General features: G+C 38.7%; 2 protein-coding genes across 4 annotated transcripts; one reads left to right on the top strand and one right to left on the bottom strand.

Annotated features, from left to right (window-relative positions):
- Nucleotides 1-565: 565 nt before the first annotated feature.
- LOC306992251 (uncharacterized protein) lies at nt 566-8,993 on the bottom strand. The gene is made up of 11 exons (XM_079600929.1): nt 8,961-8,993; nt 6,375-6,419; nt 5,787-6,158; nt 5,209-5,523; nt 4,367-4,558; nt 4,073-4,167; nt 3,887-3,937; nt 3,263-3,644; nt 2,985-3,164; nt 2,340-2,481; nt 566-2,056 (listed from the first exon to the last, which is right to left on the bottom strand). The coding sequence occupies exons 2-10, from the start codon at nt 6,406-6,408 to the stop codon at nt 2,378-2,380; spliced, it is 1,725 nt and encodes a 574-aa protein (XP_079457055.1). The 5' UTR covers nt 6,409-6,419; nt 8,961-8,993; the 3' UTR covers nt 566-2,056; nt 2,340-2,377.
- Nucleotides 8,994-13,195: 4,202 nt separating this feature from the next.
- LOC306992897 (uncharacterized protein) lies at nt 13,196-14,847 on the top strand. 3 transcript variants are annotated; one of them, XM_079602170.1, is made up of 4 exons: nt 13,196-13,449; nt 13,677-13,716; nt 13,819-14,044; nt 14,500-14,847. In XM_079602170.1, exons 1-4 carry the CDS (start codon nt 13,438-13,440, stop codon nt 14,786-14,788), a joined length of 567 nt encoding a protein of 188 aa, XP_079458296.1. In that variant the 5' UTR covers nt 13,196-13,437; the 3' UTR covers nt 14,789-14,847. The 3 variants fall into 3 exon arrangements, with proteins under 3 accessions (XP_079458296.1, XP_079458295.1, XP_079458297.1); XM_079602169.1 differs by having other exon boundaries at nt 13,677-14,044; XM_079602171.1 differs by lacking the exon at nt 14,500-14,847 and adding an exon at nt 14,274-14,462 and having other exon boundaries at nt 13,677-14,044.
- Nucleotides 14,848-17,338: the final 2,491 nt, after the last annotated feature.

Raw genomic sequence — 17,338 nt, 5'->3', positions numbered from 1 at the left:
AGACTCAGTCGCTATAGAAACAAAGACGCTAAAATGCAATCACGCAATGAGCTTCTCTACTAAGAAATTGATTTCTTTATATTTGCTATTAGTATTATCCATACTGCAGAATCCTTATGTTTTTATTCAACTATATATGGGCCTCATGTAAAATACGGGACAAATCGCGTCCCTTATTGATTTGATACGGGACGCATCATCTTACTTGTAAATACGGGACGATTCCGTATTTTAAGGGACGGGTGGCAACCCTACATATAATCGAGTCCCCGGTGCATCTACCAACCCAGAAAACTTTGTTTGTTAAGCCTTTCTCTGTAAGCATGTCAAAAATAAGCCAGATCAGATTTCGCTCCCCTTCTGACGTAGGAAGAGGATCTTATTGTAATATTACCGGCTCTTAATCTGCACGTTTACACCCACCAGCCGTTTTCACAAGCAACAACAGTGTAACCAGTTCTGACACAATGGCAAAAGTTCGAGCAAAGCATGTAAACTGTTCTGTCGTACAGACGAGCACTGAACACTATAGAGTCCCAGCCTCAGATGAGACGAGAGCAGTGGATTAATTTTATTTTTAACGGAAATCCCCCAGAAACAGAGGAATCAATGTAACTCCACAATATCTAAATGTCTCCACTAACCAATTCAGAAACATCCAGGTTCAGTCTAAAAGTTGAATCTCTTCCTGAGTCTCTCTGTAAGGCTGCACTCGCTACAGTTATTTCTGAGATTTTGGATGAGATTATTCACATGTTTTGTTATACATACAGACGGTTGGTCTGGGAACGCCCCGTCACGTGATGTGAATTTAGCCCGTGGGGGAAAACATTGCCTTGGCTCTAATTGAAATACACAGGACAATCATGCCGAAGAGTTGCTGTGTCGTTTTCTGTACCGCCAATAAACAAACAAATTATTAATTGAAGTTCTATCTACATCCTTCCTAATAAACACACAGAACTGGAAAGGATGCCAATCGCTACGTAATGACGCGAGCCGTGAACCTAGGGAGTAGTTTGAGGTCTACACTCAATACAGACTGCAGTCGGTGAGTTAGGGATAACCGTCAGCACAGTCCCTCGGCAACTTCGTACTACTGATCACCGTTTTACAAAAGGATTAATAGTTTGAAGTGAATCATATACGTACAAGTGACAAGGTTTAATGAAGTTATAGTATGCAACATATACGAAAGTTGATTGAGTTATAGGCTAATAATGCAAAATATGTTTGGTTGTTTGACCCATTTGGTTGGGTCATTGACCCAGTTTTAATTAAATAAGGGCAATCATAACCTATGGCAGTTAATTTTGCAATGTACAGTTGTCGGTCGGCAGGCGTCAATGACTCGCAATACGAGATTTTTGTCATTCAAATACACACGATGTTCGCTGTGTTTCCCCCCCGCCGACTCCACCCTCGCCACGCCAGACCCAACCATGACTAGATGCCGACTGTATGTATAGTGTGTGAAGCTCGTGTAAAGGATCAGCCCTCTTCTGAACGGAGGCGGAGCAGAAGCTCATTTGCATTTAAAGGGACACACACAAAATAACGCCACGTTTTTACTCACACTCAAATGGGGCAAATTTGACAAACTATAATAAATGATCCGGGGGTATTTTGAGCTGAAATTTCAGACACATTCTGGGGACACCATAAATGTATATTACATCTTGTGAAAAGGGGCATAATATGTCACCTTTAAGGTAGACACTTTACTTGCATTTAACAGGGTTTTTATGTATCTAAAATTACTTTTGTTAATTTAATTTGATGCGGACACGAAATGGTGAAGTCTCGTCTTTGACCCGTATACAGAGCGGTCATATATACAAATTGGTCATAAATACGTTGCTATATAAATAAAGATAGCTTGTCTTTTGAAACAAAGCAAATGTGCCTGTGATGACTTGATGACTTCTTTCCAGTCTTGCAGTCTCTCATGTTCTTGCTCAGACGTGGACAGGCTCTGAGTTTCTGTCAGGTTGGTGTTGGACTTCAGGCTTCGGGTCAAGTCTCGAGCTCAAGCTCTCAGCAAGCATGTTATTTCCTATCCAACACAAAGATTATATGAACAAGTCAACTCATGAATGATTTTTTAGAGCTAGAACAGAATTGAATTCTGTTTGCATCCCTGATTCTGTTATTTTCCTGTTTACTACATGAAGCCGCTGTAAAACAATCTATATAGTATAAAGCACTCTATAAATGAAGGTGACTTGTCTTGATTATAAAAATAACATTACAATGAACACACATTTGAAAATCTCACTACAAATAATCCAGAATTGAAGACAAAAGATATAATCCTACTCTGTTACACTTCCTCACACCTGAAACTGATCGAGTGAATCTCCTGAACTTCTCCAATCTACTGTAGATCTCTACTAATCCATCTATGTTGTAACATCTGCTCTAACGTCGGGCGTTTAGCTGGATCCCGGGATAGGCACTGGCTAATCAGATCCCTGCACTCTGTACACATTTTAATAAGGAGAGAGCTGGTTAGTCATGACTATGTGACCTGGCATCTATGAAAACAGCATCTAAAACATGATTAATATACTGTAAAATGCTCCTTATCTTTAAAAAGTAAAAGTGAAGTATGTCGTTTCTGCGACACTAGTGGCAGCGAGTGGAATAAATGACAAAATAAAGCATATTTAAAATACATATTAGGAATACTTTTAGCTGTGTTGCATTTGCCTTTATGAAAATTTGCCTTTCTGCATCACAATGCTCTGTTCACTTTGACGTGTTCATGACCTGTTTAATATTTGAAGGTATGAATGCAGTGAATTTTGGCTTTCACTTCTGTAGCTAAAGCTGCATTTCTTTTCCCGTGGCTCTCGCCCCAAACTCTCGCTATACGTTGAGCCATATATAAAAAATCGTACATACTTCACCTTTAACTGTTTCTGTACAAAGCCTTTGCTTTATGTGTGTGTTTATCAATGTAATCAATATTATTCACTCACCTTTGGATAAGTTGGAGTTATGAAATGTAACTTTGGCTTGTGTGATTTCTCTTCTGTTGTGAAAAGGATGACATGCGTTCACCATCTTGTACAGCAACACTCCTAGAGACCAGACATTTGCTGGGACGGCGTGGAATCGAGGTTCTGTCAAGACTTCAGGTGGGATGTGATCCTGTATTCCTGAGAGAAAGACATTTGCACATTGTTGAGCTTTTTTTTTTAAAGCAAATAATTAGTAAGTCACTACATTCAGGTTTCCACACTCCCAGAATGCTCACCAATGTATATTTTGCTGTCGTAGCCATCGCTGCTAAATAGCTGACCGCAGCCAAAGTCTATCAGCTTGAGCTGTGCCGAGTCTTTCTTCAACAGGAAATTCTGCGGATGAGTGTCATTATGGAAAACACCACGATGGATGCAGTGTTGCACTGCCAGCACAGCCTGTCTCATGATGGACCGTGCTGTTGGTTCATACACTTGTTGATTACGAGTCATGAAGTCCAGCAAGCTCTCGCAGGGTTCAGGATACTCCATAACCAGAGTGAATTCTCTAGGATGTTCAAACCACTCGTACAGTTGTATGACGAAGGGGCTTATGGGTTCTCGCCTCATCATCATCAGCAGCGCCACTTCTGTAACGAGAGGTTCGGGATGTCCAGGCTAGAGAGAAGTAGTAGACAGAAGGTTAGCTGGGTAAAAATCTGAAGAAAACATATCATTTTGAAATGTACTTTTCTTTCATATTTTTAGATGCGTTCAAAAGAGCCTTTCCAGCTCAAAGTTATTTGGTGCCTCTAGGCTTATATTGATCACATTTACACCTAATGCTTCCTACGGGTGTATTGACTACAGTAATCTGCACTTAAACAACTCAATACACATTCAGGTTTTGTCCAACTTACAATATTAAGATAACGATCGTTGTCAATCTTGCGCATCCGCTTGATGGCAACCTGCAAAAAAAACCAAAAGTTTCAATAACAGTGACAGTATTCAAGCGCCTGACCTTCTAAGTATTAAACTATCTGTTAATTGTTTTAAATGTGTTTTGCAAGAGCAAAATGTTTGTACAATTCAGTAAGATTTACCTTTTTGCCATCAAATTTGCGTGTTCCCAGGAACACCCTGCCAAATCCTCCGGATCCAATCATCTTTTCCACGTTATAGAGAGACTCAAAGGACTCTGAAAAACAAACAGAAAAATATGAGACAATTATTAGCTTGCTAGATCCATTGTTTTATTTAAAAAATAAAACGTCCTGGTTGAGAAAATAATATTATAATGGGGGAAATAATATTAATATTCTCTAAAAGCAAGCCTTATTTTGAGTGGAAAACAAGATAATACTGTTTAAAATAATGTTGGAGAGATAATGATTTACCATTATTTGGCTCGACGCCGGAGTGATCTGGAGCAGGGGATGATGGTTCAGGATCAGGATCTGCTGGAGGAACGAAAGGCTCCACAACATTCACAGCACTACAGGAACAGCAGCAGAAAACACACTTGATAGCCTTCCAGAACCTGCGGAGACAACCAGGTATTTTCCTCTTCCTACGTACTGGAGCTTTTTCTAAAATGAAGAAAAAACAATTGAAAACAACTATTAGACACATCTCTGACGTCAAATTAAGCAATGATATTATGACATAACTTACATTTTACTGTTAAATTCTGTAATGATACAAATCTAAAGTAATGGGAATGTTTCACGCTATCCACACAATTCTAAATGATTTTCTTGGTTAAAGGAACATTATATTTTATAATTTTGCATTATGGGAACGTTACTTTTGAATGTTCTCGGAATGTTTTGAAAATGTTAGTTAAACGTTCAATTGAAATATTCCTAAAAAAAATTATTTCACTTTATTTTGATGGTCCCTTTGTTGTTGTTGTCTATAAGTAACTCTGCACCTACATGTCTACTAACTCTCATTAGAGTATTAGTAGAGTATTAGTAGACTGGTAAGGTTAGAGTTAGAATAAGTTGACATGTAGTTGCAAAGTTACGTAAAGTCAACATAATTTTTCAAAAGGGACCATCAAAATAAAGTGTTTTCTTTACACAAAGAAATCAGAAAGAATATTTCAGCGAAATTTTGCTGAGCAACAGTAAATGTGACCGGACATTAACATGTTAAAACCTTGAGTCAGTAATGCATGAAATAGCAAAATCTCTATCTGTAGACTTTACACTGCCCAGCCTTATTTCAGTGTCACCTGTTGAGCTCTTGTTCACTGGAGAATCCTCCACGGCACCCTGAGCAGTTCGGCCAGTTGAAGTCTCTGTTGACTCGACAGGAACTTGACCCGGCAGCGGAGGACACAGAAACCCTTCGAGGCTGACGGACCCGGACAAGCTCTCCGATCCATCGCCACTCCACCTCCACTCGACGCTGTACGAGCCTCGGCTGCTCAGACTCAACGACTCTCTACACCTCCTCTCCACGTGGGCCTCAGAGAGGGACCAAGCTGAGGATGACGTGATGCCCGGAGAAGAATCTGTGGAAGCCGTTCTCCAGGATCTGGAGCGGCCTGAGGATGGAACATTTCAGACATCAAAAGCTGTTTTTGTTTTATTTTTTATAATATTAATAATCAATGTCAGTGGTCACATCAATTGTTACTTTGGTTTCACTTTATTTCCTTTTAACACATTCGGTTGTCTATAAGTAACATTGCACCTACATGTCTACTAACTCTCATTAGAGTATTAGTATTAGTAGAATGACAAATCAGCCATTGAAAATAGAAATAGAAACTTAGCCATTACTTCTTTATTAAAAACCTATTCTGACCTCTGCGAGAGTGTTCATATGAAGTGGACGGACGTCCATCATCTGGCCTCTGCTTCGCCCTCGTCCCGTGAGCCTGACGTCCATCATCTGGCCTCTGCTTCGCCCTCGTCCCGTGAGCCTGGCGTCCATCATCTGGCCTCTGCTTCGCCCTCGTCCCGTGAGCCTGGCGTCCATCATCTGGCCTCTGCTTCGCCCTCGTCCCGTGAGCCTGACCTGTGGACACAGAAAACTCAGAAGACAGAGATGTTAAATATCCAGGAAGATCCTGGCTCTGTGTCTGGGTCGGATCCTGATCACGGTCATCATAACCGGGTCCCCAAACCTCCTGACCAGCCGTCTGAGAGAAAGCGGCTCTCCTGGATCTGGAGCGGCCTAAGGATGGAATGTTTCACACATCACATAGTTAGTAATGCTATAATAATAATAATCAATGTCAGTACAACATTTTACTTCAGTTCAATACAAAAGTTTATTTCACATGCAAGGAATCAAATAAATGTGATCAAATGGGTTCTTCACATTAATGTAGTCAGTCATTGTACAGCATCATATCATGGATAAACCTAAATGAAAAACTGAAGCACTCACCTCCTCTTTCACCCATCATGTGAGCCATGGACATCCTCCTCCAAACTGCAATAAAAACAATACAAAATACAACACAAAATACAATACAATAAAATATAAATCACCTCAGAAATACTCCCCTAAAAATAAACAATTAAATAACTCCTTCTAAAATAAGAAAACATCAATCAAATGAAAAGTATTCTCAGAAATTAAATGACGCAAAAATTAAAAAATATTATTTAAAAAATATATCTCTATATAGGCTAAAGGATATATCCTCCGATGTCCTTCTAGAATAAAAGTCTCCTCTCAGAAATCAGCTTCAAATTCGCAAGATTTGCTCAGAAAATTCTCTGCAAAAGTCTGTAAGTTCGCCTCGTCTCTCAACCAACAACAGACAGACTGCGATCGTTTTAAGTGTAAATATAAATGCAGAATTCATAACAACCGTCGCTATAGCAACTACAAATTCGAATCACTCATATGCTCACACGCACACACATATGAGCAGAGCAGAGCACGTGAGCACACGTCAAATCTGATTTATTAAATAGTTACAAATTTAATGTTTACATTTCTTTAATATGAGATTCTTTCATAGCAGTATTATTATTAAAAATCTGTGGAAAAAGGGAGAATAAATCGGACTTCATCTTATGAATTAAATTTGCCCATTTCCGCATACATAACCATCAAGGCCAATCAGCTTTCAGTATCTCTAATGCGTCATCAAACGGTTAGTATTAGTGGTGAAGAAATCCAAATTATTGTTGAATTCTTTATTAACATTGTTCACAGTTGTTACCCAGTTAACTATAAACTTGCTAAATGTAATAATAGTTGTACCCCATGTGCTCCTTTTGTCATTATTTTGAAGAGACAATCATGTGTTTTGGGACTGTGTGAATTGTGTGAATTGTAAAAGTATTTTGGATTTACTTTTCAAACGTTGTTAAAAGGTAACTTAGGCAGGCCAATCTATATTCAAACTTCTGTATAAACCAAACATACTCTCTGATATTAGACCCTTCTCATTTTAAATTTGTAATTAATTTATACTTTTTCTTGCCAAATTTAATATTCACAAATGTAAATTTTAATTTGTTTAAGAAAGAGTTTGAGGACATCTAAAAACTGTGTGTGTGTGTGTGTGTGTGTGTGTGTGTGTGTGTGTGTGTGGATAAATATTTTTTGCTTTTAAACTGTGTGTGTGTGTGTGTGTGTGTGTGTGTGTGTGTGTGTGTGTGTGTGTATGTGTGTGTGTATAATAAAATCCTAACTGTGACAGAAAGTAGACTTTGATTATATTTAAATATACATGGAAATGCAGTGTGTATAATACATGGAAATGTTTAAAACATTGTTTACCAGCGAATAAATATTTATCCAACCACATTTATACATAGTATAAAACACTAGATGGCACAATATACCTATTTTTAATAGACACATGTCAAGTCAAGTCATCTTCATTTATGTGATAAGGGACAGCTAACTGGTGCTATTTTTATTGACCTTTCCAAAGCCTTTTTATGCGATAGGTGTGAATCAAAGTGCTTTTTATGGTTTCATTCTTATCTTCATAATAGACGGCAATGTGTTGCTTTTAAAGGTTCACTGTCTGATTATGTATTGGTTGATAAGGGGGTTCCACTCCAGGACCTCTTTTGTTTTCGCACATTTGCTCCATCGGAAAGATGCATCTTTATGCTGATGATACCATAATTTATACGACTGACTCGGATATTCACTGGATCCAGAACAGGTTACAAGCTGATTTTATTACGACTCAAAAATGGCTTCACAGTAACAACTTAGTGTTGAATATGGAAAAATCCTGTTGTATGTTATTTGGGACGAGCCACAGACGGCCATGTGCTCTTAACTTGCAACTGTTTTTTGAGGATGGGTCCTCCATGGTGAAATTGGAAAAATTGAAATACCTTGGTTTGTAGATTGATTCTGAGCTTACGTTTAAACCTCATATTGAGTATATCACAAAAAGAATATATGGCTGTCTCAGGACACTCTATAGATCTGTTAATTGTTTCACATTAGAATTTAGGAAAATGTTAATTTGTCAGTTGATATTGCCCATTATTGACTATGCTGATATCATCTACATAGTGACACTGCTCTTAAGCCACTTAATGTTGTTTTTAACTCTCTATGTAGATTTGTCCTGAGGTGTCCTTTTAAAACGCATCATTGCATAATGTATGCATCACTAAATTGGCTTCAGCTTAATTCAAGAAGAGACTTCCATTGGTTCATTTTTATTTTCAAATGTGCCTACTTTGACTGTCCTCCAAATCTGAAAGAACTCTTGGTTCCTCGTAGTTCTATGTACCCACTTAGAGTCATGCAATATCTCGTCTTTACTGTACCAGGAATCTTTTCAGCCGATGGACGTAAAACTTTTCATTATAAAGCTACTAGGGATTGGAATAATCTCCCTCTTTCTTTGAGATCCATTTTATCTTTTCGCAGATTTAGGTTATCTATATTTCAATATCTTAACAATGTGTGTGAATGTTACGGATGTTGGACTAATAGTATTGCTTGTAATTGTTTTTGTTTTATGTAACTGTCTAATTGATTTACCTCCTGTGGATTCGATCTCTGGTGGTCTTATGTGACACCTCTTTACATTGAATTTCTTATATCATGGGTTCCAATTGTGTAATGAGCTAAATGTGATTTACTTATTGAGATAGCCATAACATTTCTGAGCTATGATGTGTCTTTGGTTTGGGGTAAAGGTGTAGGTAACTAAAGTGTAGTTACTAACCTATAGTAACTAGATTGTTGTTGTTTTTTGTTTTGTTTTATTTTCTGTTGTATTGTTTATGTGTATTTGGACCCCCTTGAAAATGAGATGTTGCATCTCAAGGGGCTATCCATTCATAAATTGAAATTGAAATGTATATAGCGCTTTTAACAATGTAGATTGTTTCAAAGCTGCTTTACAGAGATAAACATATAATTTATGGTAACAGGTTGTTTTGGCTTTATAGCAGTTCTTGTTATTGTTATTTTCCAGCTAATGTTAGTTTTGATTGATTCACTTCCGTCGAAAGGATCATTTGTTATTAAATTAGGGGCCGCTAAGACGACACGTTCTCTCTACACAGACTTTAAACGCGAACCTGTGAGAAACGCTGATGGCGCTCACGTGCGCATCAAGAATTAATTCTATAGTTATGTGCGTTTGAATATATGTGCGCATGTTTTGTAATTCCCTACAAACCAAGCCTAAACAAACTACTTGTCCTGCCTATAAATTTGATACAGAATTTTATTTTATTTTATCACTACGGGGTAGATTTTCCACAATGCTTTATCTGTAGAGTAGGCTAGTAAAGGGATCCTCCATAGGGAGAGGCTAGTTGGCACTTCAGCACTGCGTTGTCATCGGGTCCAGGCGAAGGTCGTTCGTCAGATCTGGATACGGCCTGGATCCGGCATTTAAGACACTAAAATAAGCGTAGATGCGATTCTTCTTATGATGTAACGAGTACATCAGGATTTAAGGGAAGTGTTCCCAGTTCCGGCTGACCTAATTTATGCAGCCTAACATTGAGTTATAAAAGTCTATAATGTATTATGTGCTAGGTCAAAGAGATGTGTCTTTAATCTAGATTTGAACTGACAGAGTGTGTCTGCTTCCCGGACAATGTTAAGAAGACTGTTCCAAAGTTTTGGAGCTAAATAGGAAAAGGATCCACCGCCAGCAGTCGATTTTGATATTCTAGGTATTATTATCTGGCCGGAATTTCGAGATCGCAATAGACGTGAAGGACTATAATGCGTTAAGAGCTACCTCAAGTACTGCGGAGCTAAACCATTTAGTGCTTTGTAAGTAATCAGCAATATTTAAAAATTTATACAATGTTTAATAGGCAGCGAATGCAGTGTTGACAGAACGGGGCTAATATAGTCATACTTCCTGGTTCTGGTAAGAACTCGAGCTGCTGCGTTTTGAACTAGCTGTAGTTTGTTTGTTAAGCGTGCAGGGCAACCACCCAGTAGAGCATTACAATAATCTAGCCTTGAGGTCATGAACGCATGAACTAAATGTTCCGCATTTGTCAATGAGAGCATATGGCGTAATTTAGATATATTTTTAAGATGGAAAAATGCGGTTTTACAGATACTAGACACACGACTTTCAAATGAAAGATTGGTATCAAAGAGCACACCCAGGTTCCTAACCGACGACGAAGACTTAAGAGAGCAGCCATCAAGTGTTAGACAGTACTCTAGGTTATTACGTGTGGAAGTTGTTTGTCCAATGATTAGAATCTCTGTTTTTTTCAGAATTTAGTAATAGGAAATTACTAGTCATCCAATTTTTTATATCAGCTATGCATTCCGTTAATTTTGTGAATTGGTAGGTTTCGTTAGGTTTTGAAGAAATATACAGCTGAGTATCGTCGGCATAACAGTGAAAGCTAATTCAATGTTTCCTAATGATATCTCCTAATGGTAGCATATACAGAGTGAACAGCAGCGGTCCTAGTACTGAGCCTTGTGGTACGCCATACTGAACTTGTGATTGATAAGACATCTCTTCATTTACTGCTACAAACTGATAATGGTCAGATAAGTATGATTTAAACCATGCTAGTGCAATTCCACTAATGCCAACATAATGTTCGAGTCTATTTAAAAGGGTGTTGTGGTCAATGGTGTCAAATGCAGCACTAAGATCAAGTAATACTAATAGAGAGATACAACCACGATCGGATGATAAGAGCAAATCATTTGTGACCCTAACAAGAGCTGTCTCGGTACTATGGTATGGTCTAAATCCGGACTGAAAATCCTCGCAGATATCATTTCTTTCTAGAAAGGAACACAGTTGTGAGGATACTGCTTTTTCTAATATCTTTGACAGAAAAGGCAGATTAGAGATCGGCCTGTAATTGACTCATTTTGTAGGATCAAGTTGCGTTTTTTTAACAAGCGGTTTAATCATAGCTAGCTTAAAGGTTTTTGGTACCTATCCTAAAGAGACAAAGATGAATTAATGATATTAAGAAGAGGATCTATGACATCTGGAAACATCTCTTTCAGTAGCTTAGTCGGTATAGGGTCTAACATAAAAGTTGTCGATTTGTATGATTTGACGAGTTTGCAAAATTCTTCCTCTCCTATAGCAATGAATGAATCAAATTTTCCCTCAGGGAGACTACAATGCACTTCCTGATGCGATACTGTATTAGACGGTTGCATAGTTATAATGTTGTCCTGATATTATCGATCTTATAAGTGAAGAAGTTCATAAAGTCATTACTGCTGTGTTGCTTGGAAAATTCTTAGCTTTAAGCTTTCTTTTTCGGTAGTTTAGCCACTGTTTCAAATAAATACCTAGGATTATGTTTATTTTCTTCTAATAGGGTTGAAAAATAAGCACATCTAGCAGCTTTTAAAGCCTCTCTGTAAGCAATCGAGCTCTCCTTCCATGAAATCCGAAATACCTCTAGTTCTTCTAAGCTATCCGGGATGCTGAGATGATGAAACTGATTAGGAAGATTATTGATAAAGCATTCTTTAGTGGCAGAAGTGATCGGTCTAACATATTTATAACACGGAGTCTGCTTTGCAGCCTTGGCTAAATGTAATTTACATGAGACTTGATAATGATCTGAGATGTCATCGCTCTGCTGCAGTATTTCAACAGCATCAACATCTATTCCATGTGATAGTATTAGATCTAGAGTATGATTACGGCAATGAGTAGGTCCTGACACGTGTTGTCTAATGGCACTTTTCCACTGCACAGTACCAGCTCGCCTTGGCTCGCCTCACCTCGACTCGACTCGCCTCTGTTTGGTTTTCCACTGTGTAAAAGTTGTACCAGTACCTGCTTCCAGGTACTTTTTTTCGTATCACCTCCGGCGAGGTTCTAAGCGAGCCGAGGCGAGCTGAGGCGATACTAAAACATGACGTGACACACGGGAGACTGCTGATTGGTCAGAGAGAATCGTCACTATTCACTGCGCCATCATTGCACGCGCCAGACGGAGTATCCTGAATAACCCCTGCATTTTTAAATAGTTTTGCCAGAGATTGCGTGATATACCCATTACTAATATTATGTAAAACAGCATACACTCGATTTCCTCCATTGTCCTGTTTGTGTGGGTAGCGGGTGTGTGTCGCGTCGCTATGACGACCACCAGGTACTATTGTGGAAGTACTATGCAATGGAAAACGGAGCGAAACGCGAGCCGAGCCGAGACGAGCTGAGTCGAGTCGAGCTGGTACTGGTAATGGAAAAGCGCCATAACTCCAATTGAGTTTACAATGTCTTTAAATGCCAATCCCAATCCATCTTTTTCATTATCTATGTGTATATTAAAATCACCAACAATTAGTACTTTATCTGCAGCCAATACTAATTCTGATAGAAAGTCCGCAAATTCTTTGATAAAGTCAATATGGTGCCCTGGTGGCCTGTATACAGTAGCCAGCAGAATTTTCAAACGTGATTTATCGTTTACACTATATATTTTTAAATGAACCACCAACAGTTCAAAAGAATTATATTTAAAACTAGATTTGAAAATATTACTATAAATTACAGCAACACCTCCTCCTTTGCGTTTCAGACGAACGTGTGCGTGTGTGAGCTCTATGCTGTTCACATAGCATCAACTGGGTGTATGAGATGCACACACACAAAATAGCCTATTGCGGACAAAAGACAAATTGTATGTCATGCTACTGGGCGATGCCCACTTTGTAATCAAAATTAGTTTCTGATGTACAATAATGCATGAATGGTCATGTCTTTCAGGTGTATCTGTTTGCATTTGCTGTGCAGTGGAACAGCCGCATTAATCACTCCGGGTTGCTGGTGGTCATGGCAGGCAGACGTGGTGTATGGACCCGCGGCAGATTCAGCGCCTGAATCAGCAGGCTGAGGGGCTCTTCGGTAAAGAGCATGTCCTCGAGCCCAACTTTGCCGCTCCAAAGCCCTACCCTGCTGTATACAAGGACCCAGACGAGGAGGAGCTCCATAGAGTAGAGTACGCCATGTGCCAGTCAACCAGCTTCACTGCAAGGGATTACTATGCCCAGCAAGGTACACAATCATGCATTATAACAATATACATGCATACTAAGCGGTCAAATACCTATAAATATCATGCATATTCTATCCATGACAAGTATGTATGATATAGTTTCATTTTTATTTGACATAATATGAAACAAATGAACTGCAGCATTGCCATGTTGTGTTAATTAGTCTACTGTTAGTTGTTGTAACTACCTAGACACACTGGAGATTAGTACATTACATATTTGCAGTTGAGGAAGAGCCGTGAAGAAGAGGAGACGGCTGAACAAAGTGAGGACAAGCTGGCAGATGAGGGTGTGGACGTGGGTGTAGAGTCAGAGGAGGATCCTATGGACACTGTCAGTGACAAACATGTCATCCTCACTCAATCAGAACAGGAGGAGGAGGAGGACAGTCCTGTTCTGCAGGATGTGCTGATGACCCAGAGCCATCTGCATCTTCCTGGGCTGGAGGAAGTGGAAGCCGTGGCCCTGCTCCTTTTAGAACGGGCAGACAACAGTGACCGTCACCCAGTGCCAGCTGACCCAAGGCTGAAGATTGGCACTGCAGTTGGTGCTCTGCATGAGCATGACAGGTCTGCAGCCAACTTTGTAAAAAGGTATGAGTCTAGGTGGGGTTACACCCTGTTTGGCAGATGCTTGGGAGCTGACACACCTGATTCAATTCAATTCAATTAAAATTTATTTGTATAGCGCTTTTCACAATACATATAGTTTCATAGCAGCTTTACAGAAAATGCATTTAAAAAATGTACATCCAAAAATACAGTTAGTGAATCATAAATTTAGGGCATAACATATCGCCGGCGTTGGGTCGTCTCTTCACAGGCGTCGAGTCGTCTCATCACAGGCGTTGGGGCATCTGAAGTCTCCATGAGAGGCTGGATACATAACTGGAGCTGACGAACTCTATTTGAGTTATCTCGGGACAGGCGTCCCGAGATAACAACAAAAAAGGCAGATGGGAAATAATTAGCGTAGCTGCTGTTCATAGTCATACACATTATTTCTCATGAATTATTCTCATCATCGCATGTATGATTTATTTTTGCAGGATAGATGTTGAAGAGCTTGTGAACCGTCCCGTTCAACCTAAACCCCCTGTGGTCACGTACATCCCACCCAGAGCGTCAGCAGCACCTGCCCTGGTAGTGGTTCCTGCACAGCCTCAGGGACCATCCATGATGCTCTGTGGGGCCTCCAGCAGTCAAGGGTTCATACCTTACATACCTTACTACACCTACATCGGTCACTACATCCCCATGCATATTTGCACTACATTACCTCATCTCCTTGTATATATTGTGCGCATATTGTATATTGCTCAATGTGTACATGTATAAATCTTTTAATAAGAATCCTGTAAATAATAACTTATTGGTAGCCTACCTATTTTGCTATATTTTCTGCTAAATTACTTAATAATTAATGTTATGTTAATAATTATATTCTGTTTACCTTGTTACCTGTGTTATTGTTATTATTGTTGTGGTGTTTATTTATTTCTGATATGTAGATGTTGAAAAAAAAAAAAAAAAGAATGTTTCCCCATTTGTCCACTTAATAGAGATAAAGACTGTCACATGAAACTGTATTGAGTATAACAGGGGCTGAATTACTTACCAGTAAGGTAAAGATAAAGTCTTTTTTTTTCCAGCTAATGAACGATAAATACATTGACAGACAATCAGATTATTCAGCTTTAAAGAGCGAACAGCTTATCGTTTATTGGGTTCGGACGCTAATAAAGTTAACCATTATAGTTATTTTTCTAGGTGTGGATGGGCTTTAAGAGTACTGGGTCTGCATTTACTTTTTACAGTGCCTTTCAACTCTCTCTGTTCGTGAGCATCTAAAATAAATCAATAACACAAATTAAAGTCAAAGTCAAGTCAACATTTATTTAAAAGCAACAGATGTGCACTACAAGTGCTGTACAATAAGACATCGGGCAAATAAAAAGAAAGCATACAAAGAAACAATGCAGCGTCCAAAATATAAACACATTAAACAAAATACATAAAAAAAAACACAAACGATACAAAAAAATATTAAGTTTAACATATATGTCAGTGCTAAGCATTCATCTGTAATATAAATGAGATGCAAAAATTGTTATTTATACAGTGATACTGCCATTCAGTTTTTTGAAGAATTTGCATTACACTGAATGACAAAACTTCGACTTCAGCTTATATTGACAACCATCAACTGGCCACTATATTAAACAATGAGCTTGACCAGCAAAATTAATCACAATTATTCACAACATCTGCTTATTTGTCAAAAAATCTAATAATATAAGTGTTTTGTGGCATTTCACTGAATGATATGCGTTTTTGTAACTCAGGCTACCACACCATGAAAAGGTGTAATTATCAAATATTTAAGAATAAACCAACTTTTCTGCGGCACCACATGATCTCAGGGTGCCACTTGATGATGTCACAGACTGTCGAATGAGTATCTGCTTTTTATATGATTTCAGAACGGCTTCTTGATCCTGTTTCACCGAATGACCTCTGACAAACTGCATTTTCTGGACAATTTTATTTTTTTAATACTTAAAAATAATAAGACATGATACTTTTAACATAACACAGCCAACACTTATGTGAACATGCCAAGACATTTTTTTTTTGTTTATCTTGGTATTTTATGTTTATTTAAAGATGTAATGGCAAAATCAAACTCCAGACCATTACGCTGAATGACAACTTTACACTTTGGAACATTATTACCCCCATATTTTGACATTTTATTTTCACATATAATCGAGTCCCCGGTGCATCTACCAACCCAGAAAACTTTGTTTGTTAAGCCTTTCTCTGTAAGCATGTCAAAAATAAGCCAGATCAGATTTCGCTCCCCTTCTGACGTAGGAAGAGGATCTTATTGTAATATTACCGGCTCTTAATCTGCACGTTTACACCCACCAGCCGTTTTCACAAGCAACAACAGTGTAACCAGTTCTGACACAATGGCAAAAGTTCGAGCAAAGCATGTAAACTGTTCTGTCGTACAGACGAGCACTGAACACTATAGAGTCCCAGCCTCAGATGAGACAAGAGAGCAGTGGATTAATTTTATTTTTAACGGAAATCCCCCAGAAACAGAGGAATCAATGTAACTCCACAATATCTAAATGTCTCCACTAACCAATTCAGAAACATCCAGGTTCAGTCTAAAAGTTGAATCTCTTCCTGAGTCTCTCTGTAAGGCTGCACTCGCTACAGTTATTTCTGAGATTTTGGATGAGATTATTCACATGTTTTGTTATACATACAGACGGTTGGTCTGGGAACGCCCCGTCACGTGATGTGAATTTAGCCCGTGGGGGAAAACATGCCTTGGCTCTAATTGAAATACACGGGACAATCATGCCGAAGAGTTGCTGTGTCGTTTTCTGTACCGCCAATAAACAAACAAATTATTAATTGAAGTTCTATCTACATCCTTCCTAATAAACACACAGAACTGGAAAGGATGCCAATCGCTACGTAATGACGCGAGCCGTGAACCTAGGGAGTAGTTCGAGGTCTACACTCAATACAGACTGCAGTCGGTGAGTTAGGGATAACTGTCAGCACAGTCCCTCGGCAACTTCGTACTACTGATCACCGTTTTACAAAAGGATTAATAGTTTGAAGTGAAGCATATACGTACAAGTGACAAGGTTTAATGAAGTTATAGTATGCAACATATACGAAAGTTGATTGAGTTATAGGCTAATAATGCAAAATATGTCTGGAAACAACACCTCCGGCCAGTTGGTTGGGTCATTGACCCAGTTTTAATTAAATAAGGGCAATCATAACCTATGGCAGTTAATTTTGTAATGTACAGTTGTCGGTCGGCAGGCGTCAATGACTCGCAATACGAGATTTTTGTCA

This window comes from Phoxinus phoxinus (genome assembly GCF_949152265.1).
Source record: "Phoxinus phoxinus genome assembly, chromosome: 24".
NCBI classification, from domain to species: Eukaryota; Metazoa; Chordata; class Actinopteri; order Cypriniformes; family Leuciscidae; genus Phoxinus; species Phoxinus phoxinus.
Note: the sequence above shows the minus strand (reverse complement) of the source record. Positions and strands in the feature narration are given on the sequence as shown.

What these genes read in the sequence shown, in the direction of transcription:
- LOC306992251 (XM_079600929.1), bottom strand. Translation starts at nt 6,408, where the DNA reads ATGTCCATGGCTCACATGATGGGTGAAAGAGGAG. An exon ending in CATGATGGGTGAAAGAGGAG is followed by an intron (nt 6,159 to 6,374) that starts GTGAGTGCTTCA and finishes TTCCATCCTTAG; the next exon opens with GCCGCTCCAGATCCAGGAGA. An exon ending in CGACAGCAAAATATACATTG is followed by an intron (nt 3,165 to 3,262) that starts GTGAGCATTCTG and finishes TCTTTCTCTCAG; the next exon opens with GAATACAGGATCACATCCCA.
- LOC306992897 (XM_079602169.1), top strand. An exon ending in GCAGCCAACTTTGTAAAAAG is followed by an intron (nt 14,045 to 14,499) that starts GTATGAGTCTAG and finishes TTATTTTTGCAG; the next exon opens with GATAGATGTTGAAGAGCTTG.